The sequence below is a fragment of the Leucoraja erinacea genome, chromosome 27 (assembly GCF_028641065.1).
Source record: "Leucoraja erinacea ecotype New England chromosome 27, Leri_hhj_1, whole genome shotgun sequence".
Taxonomy (NCBI): domain Eukaryota; kingdom Metazoa; phylum Chordata; class Chondrichthyes; order Rajiformes; family Rajidae; genus Leucoraja; species Leucoraja erinaceus.
In genome coordinates this window covers 9,468,044-9,491,616 of record NC_073403.1, presented here as the reverse complement: position 1 = coordinate 9,491,616, position 23,573 = coordinate 9,468,044, and the positions used below count along the sequence as shown (strand labels likewise).

The following is a 23,573-nucleotide window of genomic DNA, read 5'->3' as shown; positions in this document are numbered from 1 at the left end:
GTCGACTCTGGGTTAACACTGAAGTTATTTCTTCTGGCAGAGTATACAGAGCAAGGGACAATATTTTTATTGTTTGAGATTGGCCATTGAGGAGTAAAATAAGATCGCATTGCTTTGTGCAAATAGAGGGAAATCTTGTGGATCCAAAATTAATTTAAATTCAAGGCTTTGATCAACAGATCTTGATTCGGTAACGATCGGGGATATGGATCGTGAGCAGTGAAATGGTGACAACCGTTTAAGAGAATGGTGTAAACTTGCTCCTCTTCCAAGACTGGTCTGCTAATCAGCGCTCCATAAGCCAGTGGATGCTGATTTTTAGATGTGCTTCCAGCAGGGGGCAATGTGAGCCACCAAAAGCAGGTCACCTCCTAAACTACAGTGCCCTCCGTAATGTTTGGGTCAAAGGCCCACCATTTATTTATTTGCCTCTGTACTCCACAGTTTGAGTTTTGTAATAGAAAGAATCACATGTGGTTAAAGTGCACATTGTCAGATGACTGAACTTTATTGCCTTCCCTCACAGTGGGAAATGTTGATTCCTCTGTGGGGGATTTTTACGTTAAATCCAATTCCGTATTGTGTTCTTTTATTTGTATGGCAACTCAAATCTCACTGTGCCAATTGGTGCATGTGACAATAAATGTAACTTGAACTTGAAAGGCCGTTATTATATGTTTCGTTTCACTCATTTCAGGGCACCATAATGTTTGGGACACATGACTTCACAGGCATTTGTAATTGGTCAGTAAATTGTGTTTAATTGCCTCCTTAATGCAAGGTATAAGAGAGCTCTCAGCATCTAGACTTTCCTCCAGTCTTTCCATTACCGTTGGAAACTTTTATTGCTGTTTACCAACATGAGGACCAAAGTTGTGCCAATGAAAGTCAAAGGAGCCATTATGAGACTGAGTAACAAGAATAAAACTGTTAGAGACATCAGACAAACCTTAGGCTTACCAAAATCAACTGTTTGGAACATCATTAAGAAGAACGAGAACACTGGTGAGCTTACTACTCGCAAAGGGACTGGCAGGCCAAGGAAGACCTCCACAGCTGATGACAGAAGAATTCTCTCTATAATAAAGAAAAATCCCCAAACACCTGTCCGACAGATGCTGAAGAGAAACTTAAAGGGACTAGCCCCCAAAACAAGCATAAGCTAAGGATGACTGTAATACAGGCCTGGCAGAGCATCATCAGAGAAGACACCCAGCAACTGGTGATGTCCATGACTCACTGACTTCAAGCAGTCATTGCATGCAAAGGATATGCAACAAAATACTAAACATGATTACTTTCATTTACATGGCATTGCTGTGTCCCAAACATTATGATGCCCTGAAATGGGGGGAATTATGTATAAACACTGATGTCATTTCTACATGGTGAAACCAAAATATACAAAAATGGCCTTTATTAAAATCTTAAGAGATTTATTTCTATTACAAATCTCTAATTGTGGAGCAGAGAGGCAAATAAATAAATGATGGGTCCTTGGCCCAAACATTATGGAGGGCACTGTAGTTCCACTCCCTGGTTAGATAATGCCTCAGATGTCATCAGCTGATTCAGAGTATGGGATATTCTATATAGTTATGTTTCCAGACTAGGAATACAGAGGGCTGATTGCAGGTTCAGACTTCAAGTTCAAATCTGGAATTTAGAAAGGTAGCACTGGTAATTGTGAATAGACATCTGGCTTCTTGTAAAAATTCCGCTTGTTCGCAAAAGTCCTTCACTGTGGAAACCGTCTATCAATTTGGAAATGTCTACCAGCAACCTCAGATCCAGAGCAGAAGGTTTCCGTGCACTCACATGGTCCACCAACACCGCTGCGCTGGTCAAGAAGGCACAGCAACGACTGTTCTTCCTGAGGACATTTAAAAAAAGACTGGTCTGCCCCAACAGCTGCTGAAAACCTTCTACCGCTGCACCACAGAGAGCATATTAACCTATGGCATCTCTGTGTGGTATCTCAGCTGCACAGAGGCGGAGAGGAGAGCACTTCAGCGCGTCGTCCACAGAGCGCAGAGGATTATTGGGACACAGCTACCAACCTTGGAGGGCATCTACCACACACGGTGCCTCAGGAAGGCCGTCAGCATCCATAAAGTCTCCTCGTAATGGACTGTTCAAACTACTTCCCTCCGGCAGACGTTACAAGGCCTTCTATGCCCGAACCTCCAGACTCAGAAACAGCTTCATTCCCAGAGCTATAGTGGCTCTGAACCGGCCCTGCTGAGTGCCCCCCATCCCACCTGGACTGTCTCCCTCAGATGGACACGTCGCAGTTTATTTATTTATTTATTTTTTGACATCGGTTGGAAGCTGCATACCAAATCTCGTTGCACTGATGTGCAATGACAATAAAAGATATTATTATTATTAACTGTGCCCTTAAATGATCTGGCAAATCACCGTTTAGGGAATTAATAACTTCTTTGAATTTGTTTCTTCAGGACATGGTTGTAGCTGACAGAGAAAGTTACTAAGCTGATTGATGAGCTCTGCTGGAGATACACCTGTACATTTTAGTTTCGAGATACAGCGCGGAAACAGGCCCTTCAGCCCACCGAGTCTGCGCCGACCAGCGTTCCCCGCACATTAACCCTATTCTACAACACTGGGAACAATTTACAATTTTACCAACCCACGCAGGTCACGGGGAGAACTTACAAACTCTGTACAGACAGAACCAGTAGTCAGGATCGAACCTGGGAGTCTGGAGCTGTAAGGCAGCAACTCGACCGCTGCACCATCTGTTGTCAAGGAGCAAGTTACAGGATTTAAACCCAAAATGTTGAGGAAATACTTCTAGGCTTGGATGGTGTGCAACTTAAGAAGCATACATGCAGGTGGTGGAATTTCATGTGCCTGCAGTCTGTCCTTCTAGATGGTATAGGGGGTACATGCTTGGGAGATGATACTGGAGCAGCCAAGCCAAGTAAATGCGGGTCATTTTATAGATGTCACATAATTCAGGCACTTTGTACTGGGGTGAGGAGATCGTTTAGGATGGTGTATGGGGTCCCAGTCACAAGGGCTGCCTTGTTCTAGATGGTGCCCATTTTTTAATTTTTGAGAAGAGCTTTTCGAGCTGCTCTCTTCTAGGGAAGTGCGTTGGGTGGGAACCCTTCTTCGGACGCAATCACGAGATGGCGCCTTGACTTGCCAGTTCCATTGTTTCCTCACATGCTCACAGGCACGATTGTACGCCTGTTCGCCCACAAGTTCCACTACTGGCATCTTGCTCAAGAGCAAAGACTCTCTGCCTCAACAGCCGATGTATTGAAAATCAAAAGAAAGGAAGAAAGAAAGTAAGTAAAACCAGAGAACCGACCCAAGAACCTGAAAGACAGAACGTTCACTTTGGTAAAGGAAGCTTCTGTGAAAGGATTTATTTTTTCCACACTTTATTAAATTGTGTCCACCAAATGGCAACAAAAATATTGATTACAAATCTCCATTTCCAAGATGCTTAAAAACTAGCCATCACAGTGTTCTGGGGTCTAGGTTAGTCACACAGCTGATATGTGGAATTGACAAATACAATTAAATCTTAAGGCAAAATAATGGGGGAAAAAAACGTAATTACATTTAAATTTAACATTTATAAAAGTTTACACTCTGCAGTATTTTGACATTTCTTTTAAACTAGAAAAAGTATTTTGCAAAGGAATAATTACACACTTATTATTCAGCATTCAACATATAAACAAGCTGTCTTAAGCGGCCTAACAGATACGGGCTAGACAGACCCCAGGAGTAGTAGACACATTAATCCAAGTTAACAGCATCAATGCTCTGGTCTGTAAACAAGGAAACATACAGGCCTGTGGCCTGGTAAATGCAGTGAGACAATACCTATTTGTTGCCACCTCTTATCGCAATGTTCCTTTGCTCCATATATATCTATTTATTGTATCAATGGTCACACTGCCACAAATCAACACGTCAAGGATGTACCCAAGTAAAGTGCTCTTATAAAAGATGAAGACTACCATCTGGAACAGAGACATCTTGACTGGATTGTCTGTTCTCCGTCTTAATACAGTGTATTACAGTTTGGATTAGGACTTTCAGTTGATATTATAATCACCACAGGAGTAAAAAAACATCCTTGAGTCCTGCTTCCTTCAGCTGTGCATGGTGGTATTACACACAACCCAAACTTAAACAGCACAAGCTAAGTGCATTTCACCAGCTTTCACCTGCCTCCTTTGTTTTGTTTCCAAGGAGAATAATTTATCATTTCTGAAGTTAATGCAATATAAAAAAACCTTACTTCAATGGCTGGCAGCAGAATTTTGATTTAATTGCTCTTTTTGTTGAATGCAACTGCCATACGACGTACTCTACTTCCATCAAGATGTGTGATATGGTAAAGTAGAATTTACAATTGACTTGAGGGATTTTTATTTTTTAAGTAAAATGAATTGAGAAACAATGGAGATAATTTTTGAACCAATACTCTGCCTGCAATAAATGCTAGGCTTAAAACTAAACTGTATTTTGATATTCCTGTTCACTCGCTCTATATAGAGGGCACCAGTTAACATATGGCGTTATATTGTCTCCATATTGCATACGGGATTGTCCACTAGGCAAAAGTAGTCATCTTGAGACACTTTTGAATTAAATATTAATGAATGTATACTGAAAGCTGAGGAAAGACAAGGCTAGAGCAAACTAAGCTGCAGAGGAAACAACAGGTCTCACTCAACATGAAGGCTCAGTGGTCGTGGGGGGGGGTTTATTGCTTTATTTATTTTGAAACTCTTCAGTTGCACTTGATCACATGGGACTCAAAATTTTAAATCAAACCTTGACGGCTGGATTTCCACAATGTTACCATTCACACAGTAATGGAAAGCTGCTCAACAACCACAACTTGTCAAGTGGCACAGTACAAACCGTGTGGAGTCAATTCTGCTTGTTGCTGTGCATTGTTAAAAGACCGGCTGGCAAGTCCTGCAGCCAGAATTAAACGACGGCTGCAAATATTAGCAACATTAGTAGCATCGTCAAGTCAGCAGGGTGTCCAACACAGGAACAGAGGACCGATTATCCACACAAATTCATTTCTGTTTAAATTCATAGACAGACTTCCCTGGTAGTTAAGCTTCATTCCTTTCTTTCAGCTTCTCATTTTGGCTGCCCTAGGGGAAAAAAAAAAAAAAAAGATGGGAGCATTTCAGATCGCAACAATTTGGAACAAATGTCTACTTATGATTTTAAGAATAGCTGCAATTGCATCCGTTTAAAATTCTGATAAAAGCCAATTAATTACAATGTGCACGAGCAACACAACTTAATCGTATGATATCTTGAGTAGGAAACAATAACCAATAATCATGAAAATGCATACATTTTTAAAAAAAAGATCCTACTGCCTTATGGAAGGAAAGGCAACTTTTGCAACAAAATAAAATTGAGAAATAGCAAGTGTTTAGAAAAAGACAGATATGCTGGCTGTCATAAACCTTTTCCTTAGCGAGTTGTATGGAATTCTCAATTCTCTCTGTGGTAACTCACCATTTAAACCCTGCTACGCAGACTACACGACATTAGTCTGATCATAAGACACAGGAGCAGAATTAGGCCATTTGGCCCATCGAGTCTGCTCTGCCATTCAATCATGGGTGGTCTATTTTTCCCTCTCAAACTAATTCTTCCCGCAACTTCAGAAACCCTTACTAATCAAGAACCTATCTATCTCCACTTTAAAAACACTCAATGACACAGCCAATTAACCACTCTGACATAAGAAATTCCTTCTCTTGAAGAACTTCCTTGAAGAGTCTGAAGAAGGGTCTTGATCCGAAAGGTCACCCATTTCTTCTCTCCAGAGATGCTGCCTGTCCCGCTGAGTTACTCCAGCATTTCGTGTCGACCTTTGATATAAACCAGCATCTGCAGTTCTTTCTTACACAAATTCCTTCTCATCTCCCTTCGAAAGGTACACCCTTTTATTTTGAGTTGTGCCATCTGGCCCTAGATTCTCCCACTACTAGAAACATCCTTGCCACATCCACTATAGTATCTTGGCTGTTGCTAATAGTCAGCTATCTGGGGGTGTAATGCTTAAGACAAGATCAGCCAATATACAGCAGAGGTTGAAAGAAAACATAGAAGAACACATAACATGGGGAAAAATAGGTGCAGGAGTAGGGGGCCATTCGGGGGGCCTTTCGCAATTCGGGAGCCGGGCACCGCCATTCAATAGGATCATGGCTGATCATCCAACCGAGTATCCTGTAAACCTGTACCTTCTCGTTCATACTCCCGATCCCTTTAGCCTAAACAAAAGGGCCACATGTAAACGCCACTATATCTCACTTACCCTTTATAGCGGGATTAATCAATGCCTGACTGGCTCACAACTACCTTCTGTGGCAGATAATTCCAGGGATTCGCCACTCTCTGTGTGAAAAATGTTTTTCTCATCTCGGTCCTAAAAGATTTCCCCCTTATCCTTAAACTGTGACCCCTTGTTCTGAACTTCCCGAATACCGGGAACAATCTTCCTGTATCTAGCCTGTCCAACCCCTTAAGAATTTTGTAAGTTTCTATAAGAATCTTCTAAATTCTAGCGAGTACAAGCCGAGTCTATCCAGTCTTTCTTCATATGAAAGTCCTGACAACCCAGGAATCAGTCTGGTGAACCTTCTCTGTACTCCCCCTATGGCAAGAACGTCTTTCCTCAGATTAGGAGACCAAACTTGTACGCAATACTCCAGGTGTGGTCTCACCAAGACCCTGTACAACTGCAGTAGAACCTCCCTGCTCCTATACTCAAATCCTTTTGCTATGAATGCTAACATACCATTCGCTTTCTTCACTGCCTGCTGCACCTGCTGCCTACTTTCAACGACTGGTGTACCATGACACCCAGGTCTCATTGCATCTCAATCCCTTCGATTCCTAATCGGGCACCATTCAGGGATAATAGTCTACTTTCCTCCTGTTTTTGCCACCGATAAGGGTGCTATAATGCTCTGTGCTCACATTTACTCACCCACTAGATTATACTGTCATTCTGCCATGCAATTCGCGGCCACTCACTACCCAGCGTATCCCAAGTCACCTTGCAGCCTTCCTAAGCATCCTCCTCACAGCTAACACTACTACCCCCCAGCTTCGTGTCATCCGCCCAACTTGGAGATGTTAATGCATTCAAATTCCCATTGCCAGCCCAGTTCTCGTCCACATCAGATATAATCATTTTAAATAGCTGGTTTATTCTAAAATTCCACACGTTTAATACTGAGCCTTGCGGTACTGGAAAGGGACTGCCCACTCTGTCCATGTCACTTAAACTGCCTCGCCAATTTTGTTAAAAGGGAACCCGTTTTAACCTCTCTACTCTTTTGCTTCCTGTTCTGCCAGCCCAGTTCTCAAGTCAATTCTCCTATCCAAATCATAATACGCAACCACCCCGATATCGACGTGTTGCTTTAAGTTTATAGGTACTAATCTCTTATGTGGGGACAACAAAGGTGGTCGAAAGGCCTTCTGGAAGTGTTTGTGCTAAACTGCTCATGTCCGTCATTGAGTCAGGTAAAAAAAAGGTGTTGCAATGTTTGAGATGTTAATTAACCAATTTTAACTTATAATTCAGAATCCCTTAAGTTATAATCACACTAAAACCCAAAGCTCATATTTTGTGGATCATGGCTGACGGATGATTTTGGCCTCCACTCATTTTCAATTTTCCCATATACTTATTCCAATTCTTTACTGTTCTTACGGGGCAAGCCATGAGCTCATTAATATCCTGGACCAAATGCGCACGAGCGCGCCTATAGTCCTGTCAGGTAGGAAGGGAATTCTGCAAGTGTCCAATCCTCAGATAAAAAGGGTGCACAAGACATTCATTGCAAGGGAAAAACAACACAAAAGGGTAGCTTATTTGAGAGATTCAAAACACTGACCTCAGTGGCCTCACTGGTTATCAAAAGAAATTTTTAACTTTCAAGATTGCACATTTCAGAATCACAGTAGTTAGTACAGTCACGTGAAAATCCCTCAAACTTCACTTTAAATGGTATTCTCATCATAAGCTCTTAGTACAAAATGATTAAAAAATAGAATTTATAAACAAATTATACACGTTTCACATTTATTAAAAACAAAAAGAAAAGATGGAGGGAGGGCAAGCCATGAGGAGAGGAAAGGAACTAATGGGAGGGACCCATCACTTAGCTCAAGTACAGGGCAGGCAGGTTGGGAGGCTACAGTGAAGAAAACAGAATTCATCTTTGGTGTGCAGGGTGAGATGAAGGGGAGAGGGTGAAAGAAACGAGCAGTAGGAGGGGAGAAGAAAGGAGGGGGAAATATTAACCAGGCATAGCATTAATCTTCATAAGTACACGATATTTTGCAGCTTCAGATGATGTTGTACCTAAGCTGCGTGGAAACCAGATGATGGATGTATCAAGTACCTCGGGTGGCGGAGGTTTAACAGTAACAGGCTGCGATTGTCGTCTTGGAGGTGATGGCTTTGGCAGAGCCTGTTGCTGAACAGTGTTGTAGTAAGTGACTCCACCAAAGACCTGAGACTGGGCCTGACAACACACAACACATGGTTAATGTCTCAGAAATTTCTTGTTTTCAGTAACAAACAGGATGTGCAAGATCAGACAATAAAACCCGTATACTTTTAAGCAGCGGCTCATTCCTCAGTGGAGTCACTTTTTGTTTTGTTGTGGGTGAAACAAAGCTTAATAATAAATTACGACTTACAGTAAAAACCTGAAAATTGACATTTTGTTCACACAACCCCTAAATACTTGTATTAATGATCATGTGGCAGATTTGTGAGTCAGTGCCAATAATGCCATTTTAGCTCACGAAGGCCTAGAATTGCTGTGAACTATAACATTGCAGTCTGAAGAACGGTCCTGACCCAAATGTCCATTTCCTCCACAGATGTTGCCTGACCCGCTGAGTTTCTGCAGCACCTTGTGTTTTGCATAATACTTGCATATTGTTATTTCTTACAGGATGTCTTGAAATAACTGAAATCCACTTTTTTTAAAAGAATAATTAGGCGTTAATATATGATGCTAAAGATAACATACCCCATGATCTGATTTGCTCTCCGTTTTCTTAAAAGGTCTGACATTTGCACACAAAAAGTTTCCAGTGCAAAAGACCAGGGAAAAAATATATATTACTAGACTATGTGGGACCCGTTGGATCCCAGCATCACACGTGAGGGCTGGTCACCAACGCAATATTCCACCTCTCCACCAATTCCAATATTGCTCGCCAGTGTGGGGGGAGCTTTCTGTTGCGCTAGTATGGGTGTTGGGGGCTGAAGGTGCTGATTTCCAGAGGGCTAGTATAGACATTGTGGGCCGAATGGATTATTGGGCTTGCAGCCAACTGTTTTAAAAGCCAAGCCAAGGCAAACAATTTGGCTGCAGCCACCCGACAACCAAAATTCATTTTGTGAACACAAACTTTTAAAAAAGGCGAGGCAAACAATTGGGCAGCAGCCACTTTACAGCCGCATCGAGGGTTCTCATCGTGGAGTAGACGTGCGTTCAGTTTTATTCGCAGCTCAGAGAGTCGTGACCCTCCCGCTTCCTGGGTCTGGCAAAAACTGAGTGAGGGACGACACTTCTGGGTTTTATAGTCCCTCCCCCCGCCGCCAGCGGGGGCAGCAGCGAGAATGGCGAATTTTTAAAAAACATTAATATCTCTCTGATTTTTCATCGATGGAAAAAATCCGCCGGTCACGGGAGGGGGAGCTCTGAGCGAGGTGGCCAAAAATGACGGCCGTAGGTGGCGGCGTTCTCTTGGAAATCACAGCACAGTGGGCCAAAAGCGGTCAAGATCAGACTTTTAGTAATATAGATTTCCATTAGCACCAAACACATACGGAATGATTTGTTCTTATGGTAAATATTTCAATATTAACCACAATAAAATTACATTTGTATCTATGAACTGTTGCTTCGTAACCATTCTTTACTCACCTGAGTAGTTGGATAAATGTGAGGTGGGAGTCCTCCAGTTGGGTACGGGTAACTGGGATTTCCATAGTTCATCATTCCAGGTGTGAAGAAAGGAGGCGGTAGCACTTGGGGTGGGGGTGGTTGACCAGTTGGCAATGGGACTTGTGGAGCATAAAGACCAGTGTTGGTTAGGTGGCCAGGTGACTGGTGATGATTAAAACCTGGAACTGATAATGAACACAGGCTGAGTGAGCGGAGGAATAAGCAGAACAACATTCACAGCTTTCAAGGAACCATGATGAATATCATCACAAGGCAAACACTTGCTATGGGATTCCATGAGAGTTTAAAAAAAAAGGACTGACAAACAAACATGGAGCAGGTGCAATAACATCTCCTTTTGACGTGCATGCTTCTGAAAAATAATTATCAGCACAGTTTTTCAGGTGTTCAATCAACACAGGAGCAACAGCCTGGTTCCAAAATAAACACCAAAAATGAAGAGACAATTATTATTCATTGTGTTCTCAAGTTTAAGGACCTAAAATCTCCTTTCCCTGCTGGCTCCATTCACAATAAATTGTGAGCGGTCTCGAGCTTCTACATAGAATAAACCAATTGTAGATTTGGCGACCACTTCACAGAACACCTTTGCTCAGCTACAAGGTTGAGCCCAGGTTTCCAGTTGCCCTGTCTTTAGTCTTTTACACTCTTCTATCACCACCCAACAGAAGTTCATAAAGCATCGTGTTTCAGTTGTTGTGATATTCAATTTTCCTTTTGTGGTTCAAAAGAGCCAAATACCTGGATGAGGAAGGTGCATATCTGGCTGGACAATCAGGCCCTGGGGTGGCAGAGGGGCCGGGCTTTCATTGTGGGTATAAATTGGTCCTTGAAATTGTACTGCAAACAGAAAACATACCTTTGATTATGCTGACAGATCACTGCATCAGAAACAGAGTATTTTAAAGCTGGTTAATATAATTTTCTATTGCCTCTGGTATTTTATTTGACAAAGTACATACTTTGAAATTCAACTTGCTATGTGCTAGGATAAAAGGTCACACAACCCTGCTTACATGTATCATAATAGTGTCCTTCCATGAGGCCAATGTGCATGGGAGCAGGCCCAGGAGCTGGGCCCGGCCCTAGAGCTGGTGTAGGTGCTGGAGGGGGTGGTGGTGGTGGTGGTGGAGGTGGTGGTGGCGGGAGTGCCTCGGGTACTGGCCGTTGTCTTTGAGATGAGTAACGCTTTGCCCGTCTTGCTTGGCTGCCCTGGAAGACAATCAACGATGGAATGCTATTTAATCTGCATACCAACACTCGCTTTGCAATATTGCCACTTTGTAATATAACAAAATAAAAAATAATCTCCCTCTTTTTCTCATTGTGTCTTTCTGTGTTTATCCCTCCTGCATCTCTATCACTAGACGGGTCACTTTGCTTACTCAGTTAACCATATGTTCAAGTGATTCTCAAAGCCTAAAACGGACATATGTAGCAACAATTAACGTTGTGCCTCAGTTACATTTGAAATGTGTTTATTTTTTAGCAAACGGATGCCAAATCTAAAAAAAAAAAAAATTTCTACAACCCCATTTGTAAATATGGTCTATCAGAGTCTACCAAACCAACGTGTTTTAAAAAGAAACTTGACTCAGAACTATATAGGGTTTGTTCTCCAGAAGTGTGCACTCGTGCATTACAGGCAAAAGATATAGTCTGGTGTCCTGCACAATATCCGTGAATATTTTATCTCCTTTGTTTAACATCTAACCAAACTACCACCTGTTGGCTTTGCCTGCATAATGGTGTACCACATAATAAACACACACTCAAAGGGCCAGGCTTAACAGTTGTCAAAGGCTACATGACTCCTTTAAACGCTTCCCAATAAAATGTGAACAGAAGAAACACCATCTATAAAAGCAAATAATGCCAACACAAATCCTTGGGAAAAACTATGCTCCAAAATTAATTGATAGAGTACCATCAACCATATTATAGCTGATCAATCATTGTCTGCGGTTCCACTGAACTACACATCAGTTTTAAATATAATAACAGTAAATTTTATCTTACCATTTCTTCCACTCTGTTATATTGAGCAGTTGAAGCATTAATGTGTGGTGAATTAGGAATTCCTGGAAGAAGCACAGCAGTTTATAACCTATGCAACAATTATTGAACGATAGTGCTGACAGAGCCAAGTCATCAGATAGTTTCATTAACAGCAAAATAAAACATCACCGTTCAACATAACATTGTGTTAGAGAACAACTGGAGTGCACTCCAACTATTATGAATAGTTATGATAAGTGATCTCGAAAGTGCTCAGGCAAAGATTGGAGCTGTACTCGCACTTACCTCGGAGTTCTCTTGGGTGTACATATTGCGGTTGACTATTTGGAGTCCAGTTTTTCCCCGATAAGCTAATTTGGGTCATCTCTTGTTCTAGCGCAGTCACAGCTGAGTCTACGGGTGGGGTGTCCCAGGAGCCAGCCTTTGATGCTGGTGGGGAGACAGGTTGATCAGGTGTCTGCTGAGCTGGAGCAACCAAACCTGGGACAGGGGTGTCCTCCGCGGGCTGTGGTTTCTCCACCTCGATTACTTTGTTCCTGGTCCTTCGGATACGGGAATAGGATTTCTTTTCTATCGTTTTTTCCTGTACCTGTGGCACATTCTCAGCAGGGAGGGACTGATTTTGTTTGGAATCATCTTCTCTTGCCACACCATTACTCTTCACTGACTGCAAACCGTCTGTTACAATCACACTCTCTCTCGCGTAACTCTGCTCAATGTTTCTGCCGTCCATTTTATTTTCACCGTTGGACAGTTCCCCCGAAGAGTGGTAACTTCTTGAGCTATAGATTTCAACCGGCCTCATATTCTCACGATCTTCGTTATAACAAACATTTTTTGAGTAGTTCCTTGCTGGAGATCTCCGTTCTGGTCCACTCATCCTTCGGTTAAAAGTTCTTGCAGTAGGTATGCTATTAGTAGTTTTGCGTAAGTAAGGCCTTGGTGGCGGTTCATCCATCCAATCAGGGTCTCGATTTGGAGGACTTCTAAACCTTTCATAAAATTTAAAAAAATAGAAATTATACGCCAAAACATCAAGTCGACAGCAAATCAACATTTTATATAAACATTAATATCAATTTTTAGTTATCACTGAGGACTCACATTAGTCAAGTCAAGTCAAGTTTATTCGTCACATACACATACGAGATGTGCAGTGAAATGAATAAGCTGACAAAAAATATCAAAGAAGTTCTTATGTGACAACTACAAATATAAAATTGGGTACACATTTTATGCTTGCTTTCTGCCACACACAAGCTTTGCTCATCTAAGCTTGCCTCAACTTAATAAAATGATGGAGCACGAGTTTGGCCATCAAACCAATGCCTGCACCCAAGCTTTAAGTTCCCTTCTGCCACTCATAACGTCAGAGCACAGAAACAGGCCCTTCGGACCAACTTGTCCATGATGACCAAGATGCCCCATCTACATTAGTCCCACCTGCCCATGTTTAGCCCACATTCCTCCAAACCTTTCCTATCCATGTACAGTGCCCTCCATAATGTTTGGGACAAAGACCCGTCGTTTATTTATTTGCCTCTGTACTCCACAATTTGAAATTTGTAATTAAACAAATAACATGTGTTTAAAGTGCACATTGTCAGATTTTATTAAAGGGTATTTTGATACATTTTGTTATCACTGTGTAGAAATTACAGCTGTGTTTATACATAGGCCCCCCATTTCAGGGCACCATAATGATAGCGCTGCATCTCCATGCTGGCTGTAGGCCTGGGGGTGCCGCTCTCGTCTGAGACGTCGGCGCCACCCCCAGGCCCACAGCCTGCGTGGAGAAGCAGCGATAAATCAAGCTCAACTATGCCCGTCTTGCTGGGTTAACCTACCAGCCCTGCCTGGACTCGCGGGCACACAAAACGACAGCCCAGGATTACAACCAACGCGGAGAAGCAGCGCTAACTCCACTGCTCCGGCTGGGGGCGCCACTCCCGTCTGACTCCCGACATCTCTGGCCACCCCCGTGCGGGGGAGGGGGCACTCGGGAGGGGACAGGGATGGTCCAGTGGCAGTTTGGCAGCAATTGTGGCGCTGGAGACCCGGGTTCGGTCCTGGCTGCAGATGAGGCGCAGGTCTGTGTCCATGCTGCAGCACAGCTGCCGAGAGTTTTTATCGCATGTGACCTTTGACAAATCCCACGATTCCTTGCGTTTTTCAGAATACCGAACTCACTTATACAGGCCTGTCAGAGCATCACCAGAGAAGACACCCAGCAACTGGTGATGTCCATGAATCGCAGACTTCAAGCAGTCAATGCATGCAAAGGATATGCAACAAAATACTAAACGTAACTACTTTCATTTACATGACATTGCTGTGTCCCAAACATTAGGGCGCCCTGAAATGGGGGGACTCTGTATAAACACTGATGTAATTTCTACATGGTGAAATCAAAATGTATAGAAATGGCCTTTATTAAAATTTGACAGTGTGCACTTTAACCACAGGAGAGAACAAAGAAGGGAAGAGATTGAACTTTTTATTCACCTTCCATCACAGTGAGGAATGTGGAAGAGTCACTGTAGATGTTTATGTTAAAATGTATTTTGTGTGTTTTGGTGCTTTTTATTGGTACGATTGTATGGCAAATCAAATTCCTCGTATATGTTGCAAAACATACTTGCCTAATAAAGTATGATTATGATCTTCCAAATAGCAGGATGACCATAAAATAACACAATACTCCAAATGCAGCCCGACCAATGTCTTGTACAACTGGCACATAACATTCCAACTTCTACTCAATACCGTAACTGATGAAGGCCAATGTGCCGAAAGCCTTCCTGACCACCCTAGGTACCTGTGACACGACTTTCAAGGAACTATCTAGCTGCACTCCCAGATCCCTCTGCTCTACAACACTCCCCAGGGCACTGCCATTCATTGTGAAGCTCCTGCACTGGCTTGGCTTCCCAAAGTGCAACACCTCGCACTTATCTGCAATAAACTCCATTAGTCATCCATCAGCCCCACTCACCCTACTGATCAAGATCCTGCTGCAATTTTTATTAACCATCTTCGCTAACTGCAATACGACTCCTTCCCAATAAACCTACAAATTATTTTTTTCCAGGTATTTATTCAATTCCTTTTGAAAGGAGGCCAAGCAGGGATGATATGAAACAAAAACCCTCTTCATCAGTGTAAAATTCTACACAACTTCATGAGTATTTCCGTAACTACACATTCTCTATACATTCCCTAAAGGTTCTCAAAGCTCAAATTCCTCATACCTTGGCTTCCTCATCCTTCGCGGCCTGATTTCATCAGGGTTTCTGTCTGATCGAATATCATAACCATACATCGAAATAAGTTCATCTCGGGATTTCGGGGCTTGTTCATCTTCTTGGAACTTATCATGTACCCATCGACCTTCATCTTTCCAGAGCTTGCGCTGTCGGACCTTTGGCCTGGAAAGAAAAAAAATGAAAAAGTGTTACTGACCAATTCATGGTTTGCAAAAGCTGTCCGGCACCATTGAAGATTGATCAGACCAGAGTGAATATATTCAGGGAGGGTGGGCGAAAGGGAAGAAATTATATTGTATTTCTGGTCTTCATCTGAAGGCCTACATTACTTGATTTTTGAAGCAACACTACATTACTTGATTTTTAATTCTGCATTAGTCCAGTCGCATTCTAACAAGACTGCAGCTCGGTTCATTATCTGTAAAAACTCATAAAACCTCAAAATCCAAACATGAAAGCAAACAATATTAATTCGAACAATATTCTATCTGCCACTTCTCACAACAGTTCTCATTCCGTGCATCTTCAACAATATTAATTGAAGGTTCTTCTCAGTTGGTTCGAGGAGAATTACAGCAATCACTTTTGGACAATGCCACAAACCTCATGCCCTTATCACCAATCCCATCCACTGACCTTTTGTTTCTTATTGAATCAGATCATGCCCCAGATCTATTTGCACCCTGTGGAGATAAGTTTCCCATCTGTATCCTCAGCACAAACACCACTTAATTTCTGAACATCACTTGCTTTCAGCAACCCAGCCACCCGAATGACTACCATGTTTCCTAATGTTATAGTAAGATACTAATTGGTCTATGAGGTCCATACCAATTCACAGAGCGATCCATTCTTTGTAATTTATTATCTTACACATGCCCATTGACTCCCTCTTTGATTGTTCCACTATGCACCCATACTAGGGCCAATCTACAATTGCCAAATAACCCAACTACCACATCTTTGGGATATGGGAGAAAACCAATGCACCTTGATGGAATCCACATAGTCAAAGGGAGAACTGTGAAAATTCCACACAGACAGCGCCAAAGTTCACAATCTCATCCAGCTGCGCATCCTGCAACTCTACTGCGCTGTTTCTTGTGTATCACTCTTACTTTAGATCTATCATCTGGGGGTTGTGCTTCAACTAGTTGGGTTCATGCCCTACAATTCTCACACTGGTCCTCTCCAATGTTTCTCTTCCCCATAAAAAAATTCTATAATCCAACCTTAACAATTGGATTTTGGACGGAACTGTAACATCCCTTGTTTTTCTTAAAATATTCCTCACGAAGCATCTTCAATTAACTTTCAATATTATTACACCTTATAGATTCAAGTAATTGTTGCTATTTGTATAATCTAAAACTTTATTGGAAGTGGCTTAATCTTTTTGCCAACCTTTGAATTAGATGGGTATTTAACAAAATTCAGTCTTATATACATCCTTTCTTCAAACAAGAATGATTATATATTAATTACAAGGGGTATGAATTGCCCTCCAATGGACGTTATGTTATCCAACATTGAGGGTAGATCTTAGCTCCTGATATTATAACAATAAAAGGTTGACATCTATGTCATAACAATTTAAGATTTCATATTTTTCCCCGTCCTTTTTGGAGCATGGGATTAAATTTAATGCAATAGAATGGGTCACTCACAAACCTCACTTCCTCAGGTTCCGTGTGTCCTCTGAGATCATGTTCAAAGAAGAGTCCCTTCCGTGGAATATAGGCAGGGTTTTTCCGATCCTCATCATCGTCCAATTGCCGCCTGCTCTTTGTACCTATTTTATTTTCAACAGGTTCTATGCTTTCCTACAGGGAGAAAAAGTTGTACAAAACCAACAATCTTTCACATCTGTCACTTTGCCACATTATAACTCTGAATACACTTAATAGCCTGGGGTCTTGACAGGATGGATGCGGAGAGTTGCTCTTTTGGAAGAATCTAGTCAGAGTATTCTAGTCTGAGAACCTAGTCTGACGCTTCATCAGTCAAGAGTATTGAGTGTAGAGGTTGGGAGGTCATGTTGCAGTCGTATAAGACCTTGGTGAGACTCCATTTAGAGTATTGTGTTCAGTTCTTGGCACCATGTTATAGGAAAGATGTTGTCAAGCTGGAAAGGGTATATAGAAGATTTATGAGGATGCTGCCAGGACTAGAGGGTATGAGCTATAAGGAGAGGTTGAGTAGGCGGGGATTCCCTGGAGCGCAGGACAATGAGGGGTGATCTTATAGATGTGTATAAAATCATGAGAGGAATATATCAGGTAGATGCCCAGAATCTCTTCTGAATCGAGGCCTAGATGACATAGGTTTAAGGTGAAGGGGAAAGGATTTAATGGGAATTTGAGGATTAACTTTTTCACACAAAGGGTGGTGGGTGTATGGAACAACCTGCCAGAGGAGGCTGTTGAGGTTGCGAATATCGCAACGTTTAAGAAGCAGTTAGACAGATACATGGATAGGACAGGTTTGGAGGGATATGGACCAAACGCAGGCAGGTGGGACTAATGTAGCTGGGACATGTTGGCTGGTGTGGGCAAGTTGAGTCGAAGGGCCTGTTTCCAAACTGTATCACTCTATGACTCTATTTGTTGTGAATGAGCAAAGACAACGTGTCTCTATTTAAAATGGAGTTCTCCCAAAACGTTAACCAACGTTATAAAAATGATTAAATCGATGCCACATTGTGCATCATTCACTGATCATGACATATTTTAAGATGTTTCCTAAAGTAATGGAATGCTACAAAAGGAAAAAAGTCCATGTGTTTTATTACTCTTCTCTCTGGACACCTGCAATCAATGAATTATCCTGTACATGTCACCAATAGTAAATTACTCTGTTAGGCTTATGGGAAAAATAAAGTCTCCCCTTCATGCCAAAGCTAAACAAGTCTAATTTTATGTTACCTGTCCATCTCCACTCTGTCTCTCTCCAGTAATCTCCCCTTTCTCTTCAGGCTTTACTTCCTTTGCTGCTCCATCATCATTCCCTTCATTGCTTGTTTTTTTTGTTTCCAGTTTTGGGGTTTCCTCTTCACTGTATTCTCCACCATTTTCTTCCTGCAGACAAAGATTTGATTTAGTATTTGTAAAAAGATCTTGTAATGATTATAAACAGATTTTTTAAATTCAAAGCACTATATTTAACAAGCTCTTTCTCTTCCACACGATGATCAAAATGTCCCTGCAGCTTCTCTCAAGCACTAACAGAGAAAATATGCACAATCTTTGCAGTACAGTGACTTCAACTGTATTCTACCAATGTTATCAGCTCCCTGCCCCAGCCCATTGTTTGTGGGTGAACAATAAAAGCGAGGATAACCACTTTTTGAAGCAGAGTACAAGCCACACATTTGCTACAAAAAATCATTGTCATGACAGTGGATAAAAAAAATGTCACCTTATGCGAGAACTGTGTTACAACTCAATCTGGAATTAGTTCATTTGGAAACATCAACACAAACAGATTCATATTAAGGCAAACATGAATTACATGGTACGTCAGAATTTAAGGTTTAAAAGTTATAGATATTAATAAACAATAGCACCAAACATTCTCAATTAAGACACAGCTCATTGTTTTATCACTTTGCATTACAGAAAATCAGCACTTTTCCTTCCTGCTCCCAATTCTGAATATTTGGCGTGCTGCAAGCAAGATTGATATTGTACCTGCACCTCACTGTACTTAAGCAAATGACAAGACACTCAACTAGATAAATTGAGTCCATAGAACTTGGACTGGGCAAGATGCAAGTTGATTTTAAATACAGAATCTGGTGTGAAATTTTCAGAGGCAACATCCTAGATCATGTCCCACAATTAGAAAGATCAGGCTGCCATGTTACTCAGGTTAATTCCCCCAGAATCCCCAAGGCGCACAAGGTACAGCCAGAAAGGAGCAACTAAGTGGTGGGAGGCTATAAAGAAAAACAATCTACCACAGGATTCCCTAACCTTTTACACATGCAAAAATAGTAAGAACCAACAGTAAACCAGCATTACTTGGCATCACTCCGAGAACCAAAGCAAAATTGATTACTTGTCAGGTGTAAAGATACAGAACTGTACCTTCCTCATCATAATAATAATACCAGGAGCAGTCCAAGTACAGTATTCATGGTTTATCATCTGCCTACGACAAGGATATAATAAAGTTATCCTCATCACATAACTTCATTTCTGCACTTACAGATTTTTGAGAACCATTCTCTTCAGCACTTTCATAGTCTGAAAGTACAACAGCTGAAAATAAAGAATAAAAGATTAGCAAATGCTGAAAGGAAGTAAAATCACTGCAAAATATCCCAACTGAACCCACCAAATGAACATGGACAAGTTTATTTCAAACCAGAGTATTTATCAACTTCAAGTTGCCACAAAAACATAATTGGAGAGATTGTGATAAATTTACATGGCTCAATGTATAAATGCTCCATACGATGTGGCAATAACAATGTTTGATTTAATCCCTAGCTATACTGCAGTCTCAGCAATGTGTTATGGCTTGGGGAAGGAGTGGGTACAACACAGCAGCATTGAATTTTATGATGCAGCATATGTTGGTGTACACGTATAGGTTACGATGTGTGGAACAGGTAGGCACTGCTGATAACTGTGCAATGATTCCTCCTGCAAAGCGTTATGAACATCACAAAGTCTATGTTAGCACATTTGGGCAGGAAGAATAAATCATTCCTTTCCTCATATATAACACACAATCTGAGCTCACTTACATTCATTGTTCAAATTCAATAAAGGTCAAACAGGAGTGTTAAAAACATATTAATATTACATCTTAATGTTTTCTCACATAAAGCTTGTGTGTAGTCATGTACTTACCATCACCTTCTATGCCATCCTCGCTCTCCTGAAAAATAAATAATTTCCTTAATATTGGTTTTGTCTTTTTAGTGCAGCTGATATTTAACATCGGATGTAATATATTCTACTCTTGCTCAAATTGCAGAATACAGAGGCAAATAAATAAATGATGGATCTTTGTCCCAAACATTATGGAGGGCACTGTATTTTCCAATGAACCAGGTGAATTGAAAGGGAGAGGGAAATATATAAGTACAATTGAGCCGAGCTCCAAACGTACCCGTTCCTGACAACCCTGGTGTTCCAGACCCTGATCGCAGCCACAGTCTCAGCCCACAATCTGGACCCCAGCCATGGGCACGTTCTGGGAGCTCAGATCATATTCTAAACTAGTGAATGAACTAGACGCTGAATTATATGGATTTCAAAACAATCGCATGGCAGATTATCAGAGTTTAGACTAGTTAAAGGTTCCAACAATATGGAACACCATCAGAACAAATGCCTTTCAATGTGATTATACGGTCTGCAGTCCACTATAAGGTATGAATTGAGTGGGTAGAAACCTAGACAAAACCAGACTAATCTCAATTGAAAACGTGAAACAATTAATAGCCTTTTTTCTAATCAAGAATTGGCTGATGAATTTAAGTTACAAAATGTTTCACTCATGGAGTCAGAGAAATTCAGCATGGAAATAGGCTCTTTGGCCCGTCTAGTCAACACTAACCTTCAAACACCCATTTTTATACAAATCCAACCCTAACCTATATTTTTCATCCCATGCTGCAATCAACTAGCCCAGCTCCAGATTCCGCCCTTCATTTATATAATAGATGGAGGAAGGTTCTATTTACAGAGGCCAATTACCTACCAACCAGCACATTTTTGGGATATGGAAGGAAACTCTAATGGTCACAGGGAGAACATGCAAGCTCCACACAAGGGTACCAGAGATCAGGATTGAGCCAGGTTGCTGGAGTTGTGAGGTAACAGCTCAACCAGCTGTGTCACCTCAGTATAATCGTGCATTGTCCATTAATGATTCTAAGATAAACTTTAAGTGTTACTAAAATGACCAGAAAGCCCAAAAAACAAAAATGAACTAGTTCAGCCCAAAACATAGAAAGTGGCATCAAAGCCAGGATAACAATTTTTTTAAAATATATCACTATATGGTATTTGGAAATTGCTGAAAAAGTAAAGACTTGTTTCAAAGCACTTCAGAGATAGAGAATCAGTTGCTATTATAATATATTACAGTGAATTAGTTAAGTCTAAGGAAAGCTTCAGTCAATCAAAACTAGGAGGTTGCACAGTGACAACTTAAGCTATTTTGGTAACGTCATAACTTTTGAAGACTCCTGCTTTATTGAGCCTACAGCCCATCTACTAAATCAACCCATGGAGCTAAATGTTGAAATAACATGTTTTGGAAATAGAAACTAAGCCTTTTACTATTGATAAAAATAAAGTTTATGGATTCCTCATCCAAATCTAAAAAATGTCCAGTAAGATTACCAGAAATAAGCAACAGTCTGAGGTAATCTAGAATGTATTTATATCCAATTTTTTAATAACATTATCACACAATTAAACCAACCCAGATAAGCAAAACACATGTGACATCAGTAATTTTATTTCAAACGTTTTACCACCTCTAAAATACATGCTTTTCACAATTTTTATACGTGCATTCCAGCAACTTTAGTTAGTCTGTAATAAGTATTGTCATCGACATATATTAACATAAACCCATTGATTTTGCAAAGTTTCAGTTCTCATACTTGAACTTGATGTTGCAGTTGTGAACTAAGAGAGTTTGACATTTCTAATGTAGACAGAAAATACTGGAGAAACTCGGTGGGTGAGGCAACTATGGAGAGAAGGAATAGGCGACATTTCGTATTCCTTGCCCACAAGACTTGAAGAAATTACATCAAAAAAAAAAATCAGCAAATTACAATATGGGGAAAAGGCTTGCGTACATCAGGCAAGAATTTGATCTAAAAATCTATTTTCTAGTTCACTTAGGAAGTAATGAACACAACTACTTCCCTAGGACTGCATCGTTGCTGAGGCTAATGTAGTAGATTGCAATCACCCAGTTCGCCTCAGCAACGATGCAGCCTTCATGAGATCAGATTTGATTTGTATATTATAGGTCATATATTAACATAAGTGCATCCCAGCCCTATTTTGCTGAGGCTCATGTAGCAGATTGCAGTCTACCAGGTGAGCCTCAGAGATGTAGCCTGAATGAAATCAGATTTGATCTGTATCATTTTCAAACAGAGAGTTGTGAGTGTGTGGAATTCTCTGCCTCGGAGGGCGGTGGAGGCTGGTTCCCTGGATGCTTTCAAGAGTTAGATATGGCTCTTAGGGATAGCGGAGTTAAGGGACATGGAGAGAAGGCAAGGACGGGGGACTGATTGTGGATGATCAGCCTTGATCACATTGAATGGCGGTGCTGGCTCGAAGGGCCGAATAGCCTACTCCTGCACCCCTATTGTCTATCATGATCACAGGATACAAAACTGTATCCCAGCCCTAGTTTCTGCATTACACTGCAGACCACGCTCTGGATTAGGCTTCCAAACACTTGAAACCAAATAATAATAATAATAATAATAATAATAATAATAATAAATGAGCAGAAAGATTCGCACAAGTCCATGGAATCCCCAGCCGGGGAGGTTGGACAGGTGGCCGGTTGTACATCCCGGTGCCGCCAGGCCCTGTTAGGATCCACAGGCCCCGTTCCCTTCCCTCTCCCCCACCGGCCACACTCACACATTCCGATTCCGCTCCGCGAGCCTGGACCCCGGACAAGTCTAAGATGCAAGGGACGGTGGGAACGACTTCCACCTCCCTGCGGGGCGCTTCCTCGTCCTCCTCGTCGGTGTCTTGAGAAGCACGTCTCCGCCGCCTGTCCGCCATCTTGGCCCGCTGAGGCAACCAGAGCGATGCACGCTGGGAGCTGTAGGCACAATACCCAAGAGCGAGTAAAGGGAACTACATTTCCCGGCAGACAACGAGCGGCCGAACGTCATGTCGCAAAGCACAATGGGAGTCATCGGCAAAGATCAGAGCGAGATCTTTGGTCATCGGCACAATACCAAGGGAGCCAGTAAAGAGAACTACATTTCCCGGCCCACAATCCTCAGCCAGGTCGCAAAGCACAATGGGAGTCATCGGAATACGAGCCCGGGAGCCAGGGAGACTACAACTCCCACAATCCTCAGCCAGGGGCTCTTCTGGTTGTGGATACAACCAAAGATCTTTGGATACAACTGGCAATCAAACTGCAAGACTTTTACGTCAAATGAGACTTGTTCTTGATTGCTGACATGAGGTCGTTCTTCAATTTTTTCGAACAAAAGTGTACTCTCTTGCATCTATTGTACTTGAGTTTG

At 41.6% G+C, this 23,573-nt stretch overlaps 1 protein-coding gene across 2 annotated transcripts; it reads right to left on the bottom strand.

Annotated features, from left to right (window-relative positions):
* Positions 1–3,912: 3,912 nt before the first annotated feature.
* casc3 (casc3 exon junction complex subunit) lies at positions 3,913–23,154 on the bottom strand. Of its 2 annotated transcripts, none has more exons than XM_055656982.1 (13): positions 22,951–23,154; positions 20,176–20,203; positions 19,526–19,578; positions 18,241–18,393; positions 16,988–17,139; positions 15,302–15,478; positions 12,336–13,042; positions 12,051–12,112; positions 11,048–11,243; positions 10,773–10,871; positions 9,990–10,195; positions 8,408–8,570; positions 3,913–5,162 (listed from the first exon to the last, which is right to left on the bottom strand). In XM_055656982.1, the coding sequence occupies exons 1-13, from the start codon at positions 23,095–23,097 to the stop codon at positions 5,149–5,151; spliced, it is 2,157 nt and encodes a 718-aa protein (XP_055512957.1). In that variant the 5' UTR covers positions 23,098–23,154; the 3' UTR covers positions 3,913–5,148. The 2 variants fall into 2 exon arrangements, with proteins under 2 accessions (XP_055512957.1, XP_055512958.1); XM_055656983.1 differs by having other exon boundaries at positions 8,448–8,570.
* Between the last annotated feature and the right edge of the window lie 419 nt (positions 23,155–23,573).

Coding starts and splice junctions, on each gene's coding strand:
- casc3 (XM_055656982.1), bottom strand. CDS start 23,097: ATGGCGGACAGGCGGCGGAGACGTGCTTCTCAAGACACCGACGAGGAG. Junction 19,579..20,175: donor GGATGGCATAGAAGGTGATG/GTAAGTACATGA, acceptor CTTTATTTTCAG/CTGTTGTACTTTCAGACTAT. Junction 18,394..19,525: donor AGAATGGTTCTCAAAAATCT/GTAAGTGCAGAA, acceptor CTTTGTCTGCAG/GAAGAAAATGGTGGAGAATA.